General features: G+C 33.4%; 3 protein-coding genes across 4 annotated transcripts; 1 reads left to right on the top strand and 2 right to left on the bottom strand.

The window, feature by feature from the left end:
• Positions 1–176: 176 nt before the first annotated feature.
• Positions 177–10,930, bottom strand: LOC128895879 (supervillin-like). The gene is made up of 28 exons (XM_054158840.1): positions 10,790–10,930; positions 10,133–10,318; positions 9,827–9,985; positions 9,654–9,742; positions 9,456–9,582; positions 9,124–9,370; positions 7,545–8,966; positions 5,921–6,648; positions 5,608–5,852; positions 5,427–5,511; positions 5,174–5,333; positions 4,768–5,023; positions 4,395–4,671; positions 4,185–4,283; positions 3,890–4,058; positions 3,654–3,811; positions 3,343–3,584; positions 3,066–3,267; positions 2,839–2,990; positions 2,297–2,758; positions 2,074–2,224; positions 1,852–2,003; positions 1,518–1,790; positions 1,294–1,417; positions 1,015–1,209; positions 667–941; positions 445–600; positions 177–339 (listed from the first exon to the last, which is right to left on the bottom strand). Exons 2-28 carry the CDS (start codon positions 10,314–10,316, stop codon positions 253–255), a joined length of 6,876 nt encoding a protein of 2,291 aa, XP_054014815.1. The 5' UTR covers positions 10,317–10,318; positions 10,790–10,930; the 3' UTR covers positions 177–252.
• A 7-nt stretch (positions 10,931–10,937) lies between these two features.
• LOC128895881 (protein virilizer) lies at positions 10,938–16,406 on the top strand. The gene is made up of 6 exons (XM_054158847.1): positions 10,938–11,046; positions 11,398–11,496; positions 11,574–11,686; positions 11,761–12,124; positions 12,213–15,858; positions 15,998–16,406. Exons 2-6 carry the CDS (start codon positions 11,443–11,445, stop codon positions 16,288–16,290), a joined length of 4,470 nt encoding a protein of 1,489 aa, XP_054014822.1. The 5' UTR covers positions 10,938–11,046; positions 11,398–11,442; the 3' UTR covers positions 16,291–16,406.
• LOC128895883 (pentatricopeptide repeat-containing protein 1, mitochondrial) lies at positions 15,964–18,797 on the bottom strand. Of its 2 annotated transcripts, none has more exons than XM_054158851.1 (4): positions 17,168–18,797; positions 16,775–17,080; positions 16,558–16,698; positions 15,964–16,252 (listed from the first exon to the last, which is right to left on the bottom strand). In XM_054158851.1, the coding sequence occupies exons 1-3, from the start codon at positions 18,641–18,643 to the stop codon at positions 16,591–16,593; spliced, it is 1,890 nt and encodes a 629-aa protein (XP_054014826.1). In that variant the 5' UTR covers positions 18,644–18,797; the 3' UTR covers positions 15,964–16,252; positions 16,558–16,590. The 2 variants fall into 2 exon arrangements, with proteins under 2 accessions (XP_054014826.1, XP_054014825.1); XM_054158850.1 differs by having other exon boundaries at positions 15,964–16,177.
• Between the last annotated feature and the right edge of the window lie 725 nt (positions 18,798–19,522).

Below are 19,522 nucleotides of genomic sequence, written 5' to 3'. Positions count from 1 at the left end.
TACGCGTGCGCATGTGTGTATGTGTATGTATAGTATATATTGTATTTGAGATAGTAGTAAACATCTTTAACTGCATTGTAATTCTAGTTCTTCGATTGATAGGCAACTTTAGGCGTATTTTAGACGCAAATTCATATATCAAAAAGTTAAAAAGTTTGAAGTTATAAACATCATAAAACAATTGACAAAAACTTTATTAAACGCTTTACAGGGGCAGCTATTGCTTGCAAAATCGGCAGCAGGGGCGTTTCATCAGAATAGTCCTATTTCTTTTTTTAGATTCACTTGTTTCCAAACTGGGAGCTCCTGAAATTCTTCTTGATTCATTCCTAATAGATCCTAGCGGAATAAACGTATTAAATACATAATATGCTGTATATTGTAAACGATTTCTTTTCTAAATATTTTCTCCACAAAATTTAAAGTATATAAAACAACACTAACTTGAAAATGTTGCGGTGATAAGTACAGTTCCAAATGTGTAGGATCGACACCTTCTGGCAAAGGTCGTTGTAATAACTGAGCCGGAGGATACGTGCTTTTTGTTAATCGAGCCAATTCATTTTCTACGGTCAATACTTCTCCAGGATTTCGACCATCCTAATCATAAATCATTTTTTTAAAATAATTTAAATAGTTTTAATAAGTTTAGTACTATAAAAATACCTTTATATTTAATTCCGCGATATCATCTTGATATCTCCACGTAGGAAATAAATTTATGAATTGCAAAGGTTCCAGACCAGCCCACACTAAGTAAATTGGAAATTTTGTAGTTTCTGGACGAATGTTTTGCCAATATTGCATAGCACTCATCATGGCTGCTCTTCTCTCAGCTTGCCATCTGACTGCTTTACTACCAGATTGATCCTCTGCTCCGGTATCCGGCCACCAGCCTTGCCATATCCACAATTCATGTTTGTTATCCAACAAAAATAAAGCTATAATAATAATAATAATAAATATATCAGTTTATTATTATTTTTTTATTAGCACTTTAGAGGTGCAAATTACCTGGTTGACTAACTTGATATAAATCTTCCTGTAGAAAAGGAAATGGAGTCGGCAAAGAAGCACGATGAGGACATAATATTTCTACAGGTTTAAATTCTTTAGAAATACTTGATAGATGAAACAGTCTTGGAGTATGTTCCTGTGATTGGTCTTTTTCTAACGATACGTACAACTTTTTATTCATTCCCCCTAATGCTGTATAATAAAACATATTATTAAATATTTTGATATTATATAAATTAAACTTTAAATATATTAAACCTGTACACTTTTACTAACCACTGAAGAATTCATCTGGTTCACTTCCTTCGTTAATCTCAAGAATCTCTATATTGCCTTCAGACAACAAACCAGTTTCCTGGGGTCGATTTTCTTGTAAATTTTTCGCTGCATTGCATGTATTCTAGGAATATTTTTTCCATTTAATAAGATGAATGTGAATTAAATTATTTTAAGTTCTCTGTTATTGCTTTCGTCGTAATGCAAAAACTTATGAAAAATACCTTTTTAATATGAGGCAATGCATTAGATCCATGCCACACATAAATTTTGTCGTTTTTAGTGTCTAGTAATAGAAGGGAACCTCTGCTTCTTAATTGACGAGTACTACAAGGGATCTCTATTAAAGACACCTCTGACTCTAAAGTACCTCGACATATGTACAATCGCCATCGTTTGTTACGTTTTGTATCAGTTTTTTTCCCAGAATGTACAATCATTCCTCCAGAAAATAAATTGAGAAATGCAGCTGGTTCATGTCCTTGAACTACACGTAGCTATAAAAAAAAACGTGCCTGAATCTACAATATTTATCCAATAATGATCAATTAAACTTACCTGTGGTGCTTGATCATTATCTAACTCGATAGTTAGTAAAGCCGCGGCACCTTGCTCGTTCAAAGATGCATTTTGGCCTTGCCAAATGAAATAAACTGAACGATCACGGCCTTTCGCAGAATGTTTTGAAGGCATACCACTAAGTTCGCGGCCTATACAGAAAACAAGACAACGTATTGTTATATACAAAATATTGTAGGGGCTAAGATAAAACATACTTACCAGTAATTGTAACAGAATACATCCAATATATAATATAACTATCTCCAGAGTAAAATTGCCCGATAGATGAATCATCCAAGAGAGTATGCGAGAACTCATCGATGTGCCACCCTTTCACATTTGTTGTTGTGATGACATATTGTTTCATTAACTATAATATAAAGTTAAGCTGAGCGTTCATCTTTCATTATATATTCTTACAAATATATAGTAATATAATTACCTCGTTATCATACCAACCAGTACCTCTACCCAAATGACTTCCTTCAAGAACTAAATCAACGGGCGTGGCATTTTCTTCTAATAAAGTATTAGTATTGCACATTTCTATAGTTATAGTTCCATCGACTTGTTCTTGGTTTTTATTACCCCGAACTCGTATAATCCCAGAAACATTTGGCCAGTCAAGGAACTTTTCTCTAAAAAGTAACGTTTCCACGTGTTGCGTCAACTTAGCAAGTAAGCACCATTTGGGTCTGACTTTAGCAGACTTTAAGTCCGTTTGAGATATTGTGCGTCTACCGATCATAGATGCCGAACTAATTGGACATACAGCGCACTCGGAATAATCATATCCTTCTTTCCACATTTCTGTAGCGAGGTGTGTTGCAAGTTTCTTTTTGTCAGTAGAAGCTCCCTTTCCACTCCAAATGTACATTTCGCTACCAAAATCAAACACTAGCACCTTTAAAGATACAATTAGTTACAATTATATGGAGAAGACTGTGCGTTATACAAAAGTACTATTTTGGTATAATAACAAACCTTATTTGGATCAAGCATTTCAATTTTTGGTATAGCACCCCAATATTTTTCAAGAGGCACTAATTCTTCGCCTTTAATTTCATAAACCATATTTGTATCTATCATAGCTGTTTCGTAGAGTTCATCTTCGTCAGGATGCCCTCCATCAATAACTACGATTAACAAAAAAAAAATTCATTTCCATCATATCCCTTTAATATTTATGTAAAATAAAAATATTATCATACCATCCACGTCCTCATTTTCGACGCCAAGATAATTCCAAAACTTTTGCAATTGGCTTTTCGAACACGTCACTTTATTTTCATTAATAGTGATAACTTGAGACGCTTGAGAGCCAAGGTCTTTGTTTTGCTGAATACCCATTGCAATTTCTGCACCTCGAACCTTTTCAATAACATTACAATATTTCCCAACATAGTTGTAAACCTATAATGAAAACCATAAATTGACCACGATGTTTTAATAGCACTTTCATAAAATAGCATTCGTTTTTTTAATTACCTCCGACTTTGTTACCAAAACAAAATTATCACCGCTATTTATGCTTTCTGCAACTGGTTCGATTAATCTTACTTGTACATGTCGTCTACCTTTAATTAAGATCAACATTATGTCTTTGTATGGCTGTAGTTTATTTATCGAAACATTCGTTTCTGCAACGTTCCTTAACGTTACATTACTAAAGTCTTCGGTGGAAGCCAAGCCAGCCAGAGCTTCCATAGCCAAAGATGAATTCTTTGCCACTGTAATATGATATTTATTCCAATTTAATGCGATAAAACAACATTTAATAATGCAATACAACGTCTTACGTTTTTCAACATTCAATTGTTTCATCACTTTTTCTGCGATACCAGTTCGTATTTCAGTATACTCTGATTTCAAATCAGTACGAGCTGCAAGTACTTTAAGGGGATTTTTAGATACGCCGCGACGCCGCTGTATCCGTACATTGCGCTTCTGAACTAACCTATAATATGTACATTATATAATATCATCAATCAAGATATAATTAATGATATTATTTGTTAAAAAAGATGAAATTTACAATTCAGATTGCGATGTAATTATATCAAAATCGGTCTCATTTAAATCAACAGATTCGGCTTCACATTTTTCGAATGAAACTCCAGTAAAAAAGGAAGTGAATGTTTCATCATCTATCTTGGGAATTGACACAGTAGGTGAGACATTTTTTCCTATTTTACATTCTTCACCTATAGAGTATACAAATGTTAATATGGTCATAATGAAAATAATATTTCTAAATAAACAAGAATAAAATTACATTAGATACTAAAGAAAACGGTAGCAATGATGAATTTTAAAAACTATTTACTAACCACTGTCATCGCTTGTAGGCTCAGAATAACTTCCTCGCAACTTAGTACACGAATCCATACTTGGACTGCTTGGCATAGATACGGCACCCTTCACGTATCCTAAAAATGTATTCTGCGTATTCAGTATCTTACTTGTGTTTCGTATTAAGATATTCTTTACTCGACCAATTCAATCCACCAGTACATGAACATTATTTTAAATAATATTACCCTTTTTTGCTTTAAATCGTTCTGGACGAGGAGTTTTCTTTTTCCTATCCGCAATATTTCCTGTAACTTCGATAAGCGGTGAAGACGGTCCCGATTCTAACTTCTCTGGCTGTTCTACCTTCATTTTTCCAGCTACAGTAAACTTCGTTGCGTCTGATGCAGCTATTCTTTTTCTCCATCCTTCCGTAGCGGACCCTAACTTTCCAAGACAATCGGCAAGTACACCCTGTTTGATACTCAGTTCTTCTTTATTGGGTGAACTAGTATATAGTCCATCCTAATCAATCATTTTCATTAGGGATAATTAATTACACTACTACAGGTTATTAACAAGGCTATTAATAAGACCAATTACATATAAAGAAATACTCACCGATACATTAGATGACTCCGATGCTATGCGCCGCTTCCAATTTGTACTACCGCTACGCTGAAGTGCAGCTAATCGGTCTGCGATACTCATACTTGGACCATCATTAGTATCCGTGGCAGATATTGTTTGCGTTGCGCTACGATACAATCCTGGTAGTGTTACAGTATCTTGTTGTATTGTTGCATTATATGTTTCACTTTCATGTGTTTTGTTGCTAATCATGTGATGACTGGCGCTCTTCAACAATGAACCGTACCTATAAGTACTTAATTACAATATAGGTCACGTTCTCACGCACACTCTTTAACCTAAGGCAATCTTATCAGTACTTATAGTAATGAGTACAAAAAATGCGAAGACGTTGTTTCGAGGTAATTTATAAACATATTAACATAAAATCCGTTACCTGGTCTGCTTTGAAAAAATAGATTGATGTTGACAAGATACATCTTCACTTTTTACATTACACACTTCATGATTTCCAGATGTCTCGTCATCTGACGTTCGAATTGCCTCTTTATCCTTTTGAGATGGAGAGGTTTCAGTTCGAACATTGCTTATGCCATCTAATGCAGATTTAATTCTTATTTAATTCATCCAAAGTTCTAATTTTACGAGAAAGCACTGTATGCGTTTGCTTTAAACTACCAATTCCCTACCTTCTGTACCATTATCCTTCTCCACACCATGGTCACAATCCAAGTTGTACTGTGTAGAATAATTGCTTTCCATTGCGCTTCCTATCTGTAAACAAAATCTTGTATAAACATTAATGATGTCCTCTCTATTTCTATGATTACTATTCACCTCTTTCACAATACTCCAAACATAGTGACTTACCTTTTTCTCTTCCAATTTTAAGTTGGATTTTAATATAGAACGCGGTAAATCGAAATTTTCAAACGTTTGTTGTTCTAATTCTTCCGACTCCTTCTTAAGTACAGACTTTATTAATTTCAAACCCTCGAGTTCAGGACTTTTCGTTCGAGGCACGATTTGTGTGTGGGGTGTCACAGATTTTAAAATGCTTTTTGGCTGATCACTTTGAACAAGATTAACTTGTTTGCGAAGCTCTTGAAAAACGGCTAAAATGTCAGTAATTTATTATTACCTAAAATAATCGAACAGGATTCAATGAATCTATAGTACTTACAACTATCTAATGAATATCGACTAACGTTCAATGGAGATATCCGAGATGCTACTTCAACTTCTTCAGATGTAACTGGTTGCGTTTTATAACGAGTAGCTAGACGCCTCCGGGAATGCCTTTCCAATGGCATGTTATTTGACACTGAATTCTTTGCAGTATCAATTTTTTGATTAAACAAACGCACTCGATCTGCCAAGCTTAATTTGGAAGGGTCGAACTCATCATCGGTTGCAATAGAATTATCTTCTGTTAAACTTGACCTTTTAATCGATGTAGTGTTACGTTGATTTTGTAAAACTGCTTCTTGTACTTCTTGGAAAGTCACTGGTTGTGTATTAAATCTATCGTTTCCTTGAAGTTTTCGTTCTCTATAACGTTGTACACCATACGAACCCTTGCTTGACGTTCTCTGAGACTGATTATCCTGATCTTTAGAATTTGCTCTTTCTTGCAAAGTTTTGAAATGCAATGCCATTTTGGAAACACTATTGCTACGATGTACACCATTTCTTTCTGAAGTATCTGTAGCATCCTCATTCCTTTCCAAAGACAATACTTCATCACTCGCGTATTCCTTGTTATGAGTCATTCCAGCAGAAAGTATAGTGTTTTCATCAAGTCTATTAGTTGCAAAGAGTCCATGCATGTTTATCTTATCTTCTAGCTTCAAGCTATCAAATACTGTTACCGTCTGTTTATCCTTTCCTGCAGGTGTATCTTTTATTTTACTATAATAAAATAAAAAATTGATTTCATGAAATGTTCTCATGAATTTGAGAAACAAGTGCTATAATTTATATAAACTTTGAAAAATAACAATAATGTATTACTGCTATACTCTTCAATGCAAAAGGCTGTAATTTCTAATCTAAATATATGCACACCAGAATGTTTAATGAACACTCGTTTCAAGGACTTACGAATGTTTTAGCGTATTAATTTTTGTTTTACAAATATTATAAAAGTGTAGCATAACAAGTTAGTTTATATATATACATCCTTCAAATTTTATAAACTGATTATATACACATCGAAGAGTATGAGTACAAAAAACAAACATGTCTTCAATTTAATAAAATACAAGATTGCTCTTTTTATAAATCAAAAACTGTATAAAAAATCGTTGACGCACTGCTTCAAGTCTGAATGAACTTTTAGACAGATGTACAGATAGTGTGCATGCTCTGATTCTCTGTTTTCTGGTAGCTTTCAGAATTGCTAGGTGGTCTATAATTAAACTTGGCACAGATTCAAAATCTTTCCAAACTTGCATATTACTATACCAACTAAATTTATAAACAATATTTGTTGTCGGATATTTCAAATTAATAGCAACGATAAATAGAAAAAAAAATGTTTAATTAAAATTTATAGTGTCAATAAAAAAAACTTTATCGCAAATGTATAATCCAGTTTATATTTTTTTACTTTTCAAGTTCGATTAAATAGCATTGTTTAAAACCACAATTTTATTTAAAATACTAATAATCAAATTCATAGTATGAACAAAATTTTATTTAAAAAGCATAATATACATATAACTATCAGATATTCGCAGCAGAGACTGGTACTATCAATTATTTTATATAAAACTTATGGAACTAATAAAATTTGCGTTACATACCTATTCAATGTGTCAGAAAAAATAGCAGAAGTATTGGCACTCTCGCCACCTAAAGAAAGGTCTGTCTTTAAATAGTTACTGTTGGTCGTTAATCTCGCTTGTGATTTTTCTTGTAAACCATCACTCAAAGATGTGAATTCAAGAGACCTTCGTTTATTAAGTACATCAGTGAATTCATTAGGAATAGTGGAAGGCTGCACATGCCCTACCGATTGTGCTCTTTTTCGCAAAAATAAATCTGCTGGTTCAGTACATACTTCAGTACATACTTCATCGCTAACTATTGCTTCATCGTGTAAATTCAAACGGACTCGCGATTCGTTGTCTCTGCCACCGGGCTGTTTCAATATAGGTCTCACAGGATCAGTTTCCAACACACCACTTGTTCTACCTTGCAAAGAACGATTTCTAAGCATCGACAGTTTTTTCGGTGAGGTCGATTCTGTTTCGTAATTACATTCGTCCTGTGAATTTTTACGAGTACATTTCAAAATCGGTTTCTTGGGTTTATCATCATGTTCATCTGATTCTGTGCTTGACTTTTTTTTCAATATCGGTCGTGGTTCCAAAGACGGTGGATCGCTACCAAACGATTCTTCTCGACTGTGCTTTTTCTTTAGTATTGGCCTCACCTCGGAACTATCAAGTATTTCAGGACCACTCACACTTGTTGCATCCATTGTAATGATCACGTGATGATTAACGCTACTTGTTCGTAGGCTATTTGTAGATTTTCTTTTAAGTATACCCTGTGGTTCTAAAGAACCAACTTGTCGATCCTCTCTATCATCCTCTCTAGACGATTTTCGTTTTAATATAGAAGTAGGCTGGGGATCCGGGCTTTGATCCCTTTTAATAATTTCATCTAGAGACGATCGCCTTTGATTTTTTAATATGGGCCTGAATTCGGAATAAGTATTATCAGCAAAAGAAATGTCTGGTGAACAGCTGCGGCGTCGGAGAATCTCGCTCTCATCTAGACTACTACGCTTTTTTAAAATACCATGTCTTTTAGGTGTTGGTTCCACTACAGACGGCGAAAACGTTACTGGCAAAACTGTATGAGTGGAATTAAACAAACTTTGACCGGCTTCGCTATCAGACATCTTATGCTTAAGAATCGAAACTGGTATATGTTGGTGACTTAAAGATCCATCTTGAGTATGTTCATCGTTTGATTTTTTTAATATAGAACATTTTCTTGGCGATGATTCTAATACATGTGCATTTTTTGTGTCATTCTCTGTATTATTAACGGAATTTCCTTGAGAAGCATTGCACGAATGGTTTTCCGATTGTGGTCCATAATTTGTAGACAAATTTGTCTGCGACGTAAGTCTTTCTACACGTTCTATCGTGGATTTTGTTAAAGCTGTTAATGCATCAACTCTCCGTGACACTTCTGAATCACTGTGGCCGCCACTGTCGTACAATAAAATATTGTATTAATTTCGTGCTTTAATGTGAAAATAATAAGAGAATAAAGAGCAAATGAAAAATAATAGAAATAATATTTAGAATATAAATTATAAATACATATACAAATAAGTGTTCTGCAAAAGTTAACAAATAAAATTACCTAGTTCGTTGTATATTTGAATACTTAGTGCTTGCAAGAGGATTAACAGAAGGCGATGTAGAGGTTTTTGGATGATTTGTAACATATTGAGTACTAACTTTCTGGTAAGCTGTTTTTGACTCAAGTGGCTTTTTACTTAAATTAGTTGTTACTTGACGTTGATTACTAGAATTGGAAGTAGATATTGTGTCAGATATGTAGCCTTGCTTATTTGATTGTCTTCTAGTTCGTCTGTCGTTATATTCAGCTAAAAATATATACAAAATTTTTAATACATTATTATTGACTTCCTACAAATAAAAATCAAATAATTAACATGTTAAGTTACTTACACTGATTTAAATTGTCTCCTGCTGTTTCCATATTAAGCGATCTATTTAAATATGATTTTCGCTTATAGCTTTTATCTCTTTCACGAACAGGATTTATAGTACTATTGTTACCTGATATTGAATTTTCCTATATAAATTGTTACATATTATTATTTCACATATACATTCTATAATTATACATTGAAAAGAAATACTTACAACTTTAACTAATAAACTAGTGCTAGGTTGCAGGCCTAAAGGAGCTGATGCATCTGACATACCTAATCTTCTTGATAGTAATGTTCCCCCTACATAAATAAAGTAAATATTAAGAAACATCAAGTACAATATTGAAGTATAATATTAAATTGCTGCTACAAACTACAGTTTACCATTAGGCGATGTTATTGAGGCAGCTCTTAATCTGGAAGCTTTAGTTTCACGAATTGTTGTTGTTTTATACAATGTAAGATTCTTACTACCTTCTCTATTTTCTGTCCTCGAAATTAGACGACTGTTTTTATCCAACATGGAGTTACGACTCTTATTCTCTGTTACAAAAACAGAGAAATATATATCAAATTGAAGTACATTGCATATACTCTAAAAATCTATGTATCATCTAGCAATTGTTTCTGCATAATAAAAATACAAATTCAGTTTATAGATATTGGAAATTTAAGCAAAAATTGGCTTACTATTCACAGCACATGGTGTTATATTTTTTTTGGCTGAACATTCTACGCTCTGTTGACTATGATGCATGTCATTATAATGAGAACAAACATTTTGATTCTCATATCGTGTGGAATTATTTTCTGTTCTATTCAAAGAACCTTTTTCACTGGCTGCCATTAAAACTGTGGCTCCAGCAGCTACCATTCCTAAAAGTAGACGTTTAACACGTATGATTTTTTTGGGCATACTTTCTTCTTCACTTAATTATACATGAACAGACATATTTAATTTCCCAAAATCCAAAAGTATAGAACCAATTAAAGTATAACGTACATATCAAATTTCAACGATTTTTGATCGTTTAAATTTAAATGTAAAGTGACAGTTTAATAAAGAAACAAGTAAAAAATATTAAATATTTCAAGAATAATCCATTTATTCCTTAAGAGTTCAGAACACATGCGTGCACAATAGAGAATCTAATAATAGTCTTGACAAAAGTTTTCATCTGTTTCGAAAATGAAATTCAACTGTACATATTGTTACAAAAACATCATAAAATTCTATCACGACAAGCAACACTTGTGTTATCAATATTTCATAACAACGTTCAGGATGTTTACGATGTTTTAGTGGTGTACAACGTGAATTATGACAAAAGCTCTCTTCACACTTACTGATCTAATAAAACTTTTGTTTCATCGCAGCCATATCACGATTCAAAACAAATCTACAAATAATCGAGAACGCAGCCAGTGACGCAGATGAGTTACGTCGTTATCACAGCTATTCAATAAGTACTACTTATAAAATACATATAAAAAGCACCCATACAAATCGGGCGGATGTATAAAATACACGAGATTTGGATTCTATTGCGAGCAAAATAATTTACAACGGAAAGAAAAATTGCCTCCCAGGAAAAATTGCACAGGTATTAGTCATTACAATTTCTCTTATAACGAAGTAGAACGAATAGAATCGAAAGTACGTGACGTATGGAACCAGATGGCGCGATGGCGTTACTTGAACTTGAATCAACTTGAATCGAATCAAATTACACCAATGCAGAAAAATAATAGTGATTCGTAATTAAAATTGTTTAAAAACCTTTTTAATTTTCAAGCTCGTTTTATCATCGTATATTTCGATTCTCAAAGATTCACGGAAAATTAATGTTCACCAATATAAATATGGTATCATTTAAATTACATTTCGTAAACAGCATACCATTGTTTTACATATGAATATAAATAATGTGAATATAATCATTATCAATTTAAAGAAAATGATACTCCAAAGTGTTCTTCTATATTAAAACAAGAAAGACATGGATAACACAGAATTACTATTTTTTGACACATTTTCACACGACATTTCAGAGGTGAGGTTATCTTGTTTACTTTCACGTAAGATACGACACATGTGACAATTTTAACAAATACCTTTCATCCTTTTCAGGAACTTAATTTAGATTTAGTGCAATTTCCGAAACCTGTTTATATTAGCGAAGTTAGAATTATTCCACTGGGTGCTAGAGTACAAGCAGATTTTCCTGGGGGTGTTCGTTTGGGGTAACTAATGATTTCCTTATGTTAAAATAAGGAAACTATATTTGAAGTTGTTCAATCTCTCAATCTAATTTCAGAGCAACAAATCCATCACAATTTGAAATTGAATTTTTTGTAAACGATTTAAGTAAGCCTGGAGCTTCTACATTTGAATCTCTAGGAGAACTAGAATACAAACAAAATATTCATATTCAATTGGAATGTGAGAGAAAGCAGATTCCCACGGATGGGTTGGTATTAAGAGGATGGTATACTACCATCACTTTAGCTGTATATGGAACATTGACAAAATCTTTGAATAATCCTCAAGAAGTTATTAGTTCAGCTGCTGGTTCTGCAGCTTGTGCGAGTGGATTAGAGGAAGTTATAGAAAATACTACTCAAATTTCAGAACAGCAATCTGAGTGGTATTATGAAAATCAAGCGCAGACTAATTCAAGTGTAGGTGGAAATAATATAAAATTAACTATAAATTCATATGATTCTATTTGGAAGTAGGAATCTAAAAATATTTACATGAAATTTATAGGAAACATGTGTGGCAGCAACACCACCACCTCCTATACAACCAATACAAACAATAGAATCATCCAGAAATTCAACATCAGATACTGGAAAAACAGATGTAGGACATTGGGAAGAAGATGGTACCAGTGGTACTCTAAAATCTGTGAAACGTCCTTCTTCACCACCTTCTGAATCTTTGGTATCTTTAAGTCCTGAATCAATATCAGCAGAGGAAGAAGAAGGAGACCAGGATGGTGGTGACCAAGAAACAGGAGAACCATTCGAACCTATATTATCCGATGAAGATATAATGGCAGATGACATACCACCCACTACAGAATATGAATGTGAAAATGTGCAATTAGATGACATTTATTCGTTAAGTCCACCTGATTTATTGGAGCTAGAAAAATCAGTGAATATCATCGAAGAATACACTATTAGCAATGAAATGTTGGATAAGATACACGAAATATTTCAGTCTTTATCAAAGTCAGTTTTACATTTTAATAATGCATCTGGTCAGGAGAAAGAGACATTCGTTCATAATTGCGAGACTTTATGCACAATACTTAGCCCTTTTTATTTAAATAGTTCAGATTTTAATGACTTAACCAATATCGTGAATGCAGGCTTAGATATGGATCTTGCTCGTGCTCAACCTCAACCAGCTTATAAAGTTCGCCACGTCAAAGTTGGTGTACGACTAGCAGAAGCTTTATGTAAACTTTTACAAGGTCCAGATATACTGTTAAAAGTAGATGCCCCTTATAAATTATTAGCATTATGCATGCGCGAAAACGTAGCGCTTCCCGTAAAACTTTCTGCTCTTCGTACATTAGATGCTGCATTGATAAGTCCTATAATTGTTCAAGAGTTTCTTAAGTCAAAAAGTAATCTATATAAAAATGCTTTAATGATGTTAGACACGGCTAAATTAGCAAGATTGAAATATGCCTTGAGTTCATTATTACGGAAAGTACATACTTACGAATTTCTTGATGAAATGAAAGAACTCAACGAATTTGCTGTGACCGAATTAACAAATACGTATGTATGTGCACCAACATTAATGGCTCAACCAAAACGTCAGCTTCCAGCTGGAGCCCAAATGGAATTCGAACGAGAACAAAATCGAAATCCACGATGTCACTTGATAGCATACTTCGAGCATCATAAACTCTTATATCACGTTCTTGTGACACTTACTTCTCCAAAATCAGATATAAATTTAATTAAAGCTACTCGACATTTTCTTTTACGTATTTCAGATACAAAAGAAGGTTTACTATATTTACTGAAAGAACCAGAAATTACTAAATTAATTTTGAAAGCTTTAAAGTGCGCATTACCCGGCGCAGGGTCCGTCTTAGCTTGGCGGCTTCAAGTCGTACAATGTTTATTACATTTAAAATATCAACCTTCTGATTGGTTGGCTTTAAAGAAGCTTCATTCCTTTCTAATATTTCCCGAAGGTTTACAAGCTATAATAACAGTTCTTTCAACAGGGGAATTTATTGATATTTTAATCCCCTATCTATCCGATCCAAATCTTTGTGAATTCTCAGCAGAGATTATATCAGCAACCGTTCGTTATTCCGATCGAATAGAAGTATTTCAAAATCGTGCCGCAATTATTCTAGAAAAGTCGCGGGCTCAGGCTGTTTTAAAAGACATTACATCGTACATGACTACAGCAGCACAACCTGCTCATTGGAATTATGGAGATGTTTCTCAGCTCGTTGCATGCATTAAGAAAAGTGCAGATAAAGCAGCCTCTCTTCCTGGACAATTAATTACCGCATGTAGAATTTTATATTATCTTGTTTTTCCTTCTAATAATGATGTGGATCCAATGGAGCCTTACATCGAATTAAAATATAGAAATGCATTGACTCAGTTATTTGCTGCCGATGGTTTAACAGCTCTTATTGCTGTTATGGCAAATATTTCAGAATTTTATGAACAACCATTTTTGCACCGTGCAGCTCTAACAGGTCGGAGAGGTTTAGCATTAGTTGCATTGCTTCTTCCATGTGTGAAATTAACGCGGGCATTGCTAGAACGTCTTGTGAAATGTATGGCAACAGACTTCAAAGATTTGACGGCTGTAGTACCATTACTTGGCGTTTATTCGTTAGTTGAAGCCATTCCTACCGTTCGAATTGTGCAAACATTGTCTGAAGAAATAGTAGAAACACTTTTAGTTTTCACGCAAGCCGTGGATTCAGATGGATCAGGAAATGTAGCAAAATCATTGTGGACACAGATGCTAGGTGAAGTTCTAAAAATGGTTTCTCTTAGTCCATGTAATTTTATACCTGGCTTGAAACTTTTAACAAGACTGTTACCACCTGTTTTAACTTTAAAGGAAACAATAATTGAGGATGCTGCTCGTGTCCTAGGCTTTAGAAAATTATGGTCTGCTCACTTACAGGCTCAAGCTAATAATTTGATTGAAACGTTACGTTTGCTTTGCGCTAGTTGGAACAAAGATTTACTAATTCTTCTTTCAAAAGTATGCAAACAGTTAAGTGATTTAGCAGCACCTACAGCTTTACTTGTAGGTAGATGTTTATTAGATGGTATAATAGCCTCGTCTTCCCTAGAAAATAATGTTTTAATTCTTGGGTTACTCAGCGAGCTTGCAAGACACGCACCTATGAAAGCTACTTTGTTAACTTTAACTAGTCCCGCTTCTAGAGCACAAGTAAAATCCGATCAAAAATATCCACCTGTTATCGAGATGATGTGCACAGTGCTTAAAAATACAAGTAACATTCGGATTCAATATGAAATCCTTGACATCTTTGAAACATTATGCGATTGTACACTAAGTCTTATGCAGGAAGATGCAAATGAACCTTTTGAAAAAAGGCTCACTCATTCAGTACCAAGCAAGGAACCCCTATTATCTATTCTGGCTGCACTCATCGACATACTAGCGACTAGTACAAAATTTGAAACTGAAGTGCTACATAGTACACTTCGAATACTTTCATCTCTTAGCAGCCATAACTACGGTTTATATCACGTGAAAAGCTGTTTAGAAAATAATCCCGATGCATTACGATCATTATTAGAGCATATCTCTGTATTAGAAGATCCTGAGGCTCAAGCTATCGTAGATTTAACTATAACGTTCTTAGAAAATTTAATTGCGTCTGAATCACAGGGAAGATCTTTATATCTACGTGTACAACAACTAGCATCATTGATATCATGGGATAAAAATGATCATCCCTTGGAAAAGATAAAAAGTGCACAAGAGTTAGTAGAAATTTTGAAGTCTGCAGAAGACAAAGAAGAAAAGGAACCAATTCCAGAAATGTTAGAACCGTTATTGCCAACTCCAGAAGCTTTATTGAATCAATTTTCTCAGCGATGTTTAGGAACTCCAGATCTTGCTTCTAAACGACCGAAGAAATTTACATTTACGTCACCCAGTCAAACACCAAGCGAAAATACAGTGGATTTGTTAGCCCTTGCAGCTGAATTACTTCCTGCTGATTTTAATCTACTAACAGAAGCTCAAAGTTTATGCTCTAAAGCACCTCCTGATGATGCTACTCAACCACTACAATCGAAAACTCAAGCCGACGATCAAGAAACTAGAGACATTCAAAAGCAATCAACATCACCTGTTTCTAAAGTAAAACAACCGTTTGGTAAGTTATAGAAATGTACATATTTATTACATTTTACAATATTGAGTAAAACTTCGTAATAATATTATATAATGGTTTTATACATCCACAGATATCATTGAATAATTTTTCTTTTGTCCTTTTCTCTATTATTTTTCAGTTACGCCTATGAGAGGTAGAACGCAATTTACCAATTCTTTAAGGGGTGGACCTGTCGTGGGAGGTGTAGGTAGAGGGGCAGATCCATTTAGATCCAGACCACCAAACACTTCGCGACCACCATCTCTTCATGTTGATGATTTCGTAGCATTAGAAACATGTGGAGCACAACCAACAGGACCTACAGGTTATAACAAACTTAGTATCCGCGGGACCTGTCCTTCTCGAGCGATCAATGCAGGAACAAGAAGTAGACCTTGGGCACAAGAAACACGACCTCCTTACCTCCGTTAATTTTGTATTTAGTTAAAAAGAAATAATGTTTATTCGTAATAACACTGATTTTGTAATTTGCCATTTACAATGCAATTGAAGATTTCATAATAATAAATTTAATATATGATACAGTAGACTTTGTGTATGATCCTTTCAATACCATTTAGGTAATTAATAAAACAAACATTCTTCAAAAGTTAGAATTTTAAACAACTTGAATTAATATTAAATTCAGTTTTTAAATTAAAGAAAAGTGTAATAAAAAATTGTTGCTTGTCTACGTACACTACTTATTATTCATAAGTATATTCATGGACATTATTTTTTATTAAGTCTCTCGATTTTTTCTTCCCATTCAACATACAATATTTTAAAATTGTTATAGTCATTTCTCAGTTTCCTCACTTCCTTACGATTGTATCTATTCTGAAACACCAATGAATATGAAAATGTAATTTCGTAACCTGTACATTTTAAAATATCTTTAAGAATAATTACATACCTCACTTGCAAAAATATCAAACAATAGTTTTTCAAATCTTTTTATAGTTTCAAAGAATCGTTGAGAAGGGTTCATCTTGTTCTGTAATACAAATTCCATCAAAAATAGTATATAACGAAAATCTTTGTGATAACATGCCATGTATAAGAGTGTTTCTATAATGACAGCATTTGGCACAAAACCAATGTTATTCATTTGTTCTAAAAAAACCATTCCATCTTTAAGATTTGGACATCCAAGAGCCAGTACTCCAAATGTCATAATATTTGGTCGAAGATTATATTGTTGTATTTGATTAACAACATCCTATATTCAAATATAAATTAACATTATAATAGGTAAAAAGTATGTAAATTGCATTATAAATTGTTAATTAACAAACAAATAACTTACTTTTGCTTCTTTGTACTGTTTCCTAATATTTCTTTTGTGAATAAGTATATTAAAAAAACTAATATCCACTTTTACATTTTTAGCCCTGACTAGGTCAAGGAAAACTTTTTCTGCTTCCAGTGAAGGTGGAAGTAATTTTAACAACATTGAAATTATCTTAACATCAGGTTGTACATCATCATTTTCCATTTTTTTCCATATATTTTCAATTCCTCCAAATAAAATTAATCTATTCTTTTCTAATATGTCATTTAAATTTTGAGACAATATTTCATTTCTGTCAATCACAACTGCCTTTGAATCATTGTCTACTGACATCTGATTTGTGGACTTATTTTTTTGTAATACCTCTTTCATCATTTTAAGAAATGAAATACTTAAAACTGGTGGGGAATCTAATAAGTCCATTTTTCCTGTTTCATTCAGATTAACTTGAGTACCTAATAATTTTGATATTACAATATCATTTACTTTTAAGTCTCCAAAATTTAAATCTCTAATTGCTCTCAGAAGTAGATTGTAATGAATTATTGTTGGCTTTACATTATTTTTTCTCATCTGATACCATAAAGTTAAAGCATATTTTAAACCATTTTCTTTATCGGAAATTGCTGAGTGAAATAGAGAAGCATATATATTTGGTGAAATAAGATATTTGTCCCTTACTTCATCTGCTATTTCAAAAGCAGTTGTAATTTGTTTATGCCAACTGTAAGCTTTTATTAAAGTTGTATAATGTGATTCATTTAAAACATAATTGGTCTCATAAAAATGTTGTCTTAAAGAATGCAACTGTTCTAATGCTTTCTCTGTATTTTTGGATATTGCACAAGCATTTATTAAACTGTTATATGTTGCTCCAGTAGGAGTTAAACCATATCTTTTCATTTTGTTATACAGCTTAAAACATGTTTTAATATCTCCTTGTAAAGAAAATGCACGAATTAAAAGATTAAACATAAATACTGTAGGTTTGCTACGATTTTCCTTCACAGTATCTAATACACTTAATGCTTGTTTTAAATCTCGTCTTGATATGTAAGAAATAATAAGTTTATGATATTGACTATCTCTTAATTTATGCCAGTTTGGAATTTTTGCATCATTTTCTGTAAACCTTTCTTCTTCTAATTCATCCTCATCCATTTCAACTCCTTCATATTTTTCATATGAAAGATCTCCAAAAACGTCGGCATCGTTTGGTAAACTTTCTGTATGCAATTTTCTTTGGAGATTCAATGAATTTAAAAGACATCTTTGAATGTCCATTCTCAATGAACTATTTTTATTAAATCCATCTTTGTTACACAATAAAGAACATAAATGGCTTGTATTGACATTTGTATAAATACTATAATTGTATGCCTTTATTATGCATAAACATGGCCTTCTTTGTTTAATACAATGAATGTGTTCGTTAATATAACCTGTGAGAATTTTCGACTTTATAAGGGAATTCGTTTTCGATAAAAACATATTGAACACAGTAACTTCTCTTTTTTATAAAGTTCTATTAAACAAACTTAATTTATCATTTAGAAAATAAATTATTTCTAGATAATCATATGTTCATGGATTGTGATTGATACTCGAACAATACTTGCATTACCATTGTATTTGAACTATATGGAACTATACACACCAATAAGCTATTCACTGAATGCATCTAGAATGTTTGTTGCTCAATGAGCGAGTACCAATGGCGCCATCGGTGGCGAAACGTCCAAGTTTATAGTGAATACAGGGTGTCCCAAAAATGTTGTAACACCCTGAAACTTGAAATGGATGGTTCGGGAGGTGATTTGAAACAACTTTTTCCTTAGCGAAAATGTTATCCGAGGCTTCGTTGAAGAGATATTAACGGAAAACACTGACCAATCACAGCGCGCGTATACCGTTGGAGCGGCTGCGATAACGAAGGCTATGTGTTAAGCGGCCGCGCTTGTACGCGACAAGTGACTCAACGTGCATCGAAGGCCATTGACGCGGCCGCTTAGTTTGTAGCCTTCGGTACGCTGATTGGTCGGGGGTTTCTCTTAATATCTCCTCAACGAAGCCTCGGACAACATTTTCGCTAAGGAAAAAGTTGTTTCAAATTACCTCCCGAACCACCCATTTCAAGGTGTTACAACATTTTTGGGACACTCTGTATAGTTCCCTACTGCTGCTGCTAGATGACGCCACTAACAAAAGGGTCGATAATTGTTGCTGCATTAAATAACTATTCTATTATTACTTCGATTTCGTAGTAATATAATTGATGCACTAACGTTATCTTGAAACCAGAGAAGTCATAAATATTGGTGAAATAAAAATTTGGCCGTCACTAAATATGTACCGAATTACCGCCATTAC

Source organism: Hylaeus anthracinus, unplaced genomic scaffold (assembly GCF_026225885.1).
Source record: "Hylaeus anthracinus isolate JK02 unplaced genomic scaffold, UHH_iyHylAnth1.0_haploid 5, whole genome shotgun sequence".
Taxonomy (NCBI): domain Eukaryota; kingdom Metazoa; phylum Arthropoda; class Insecta; order Hymenoptera; family Colletidae; genus Hylaeus; species Hylaeus anthracinus.
This window is presented reverse-complemented; position numbering and strand designations above follow the sequence as displayed.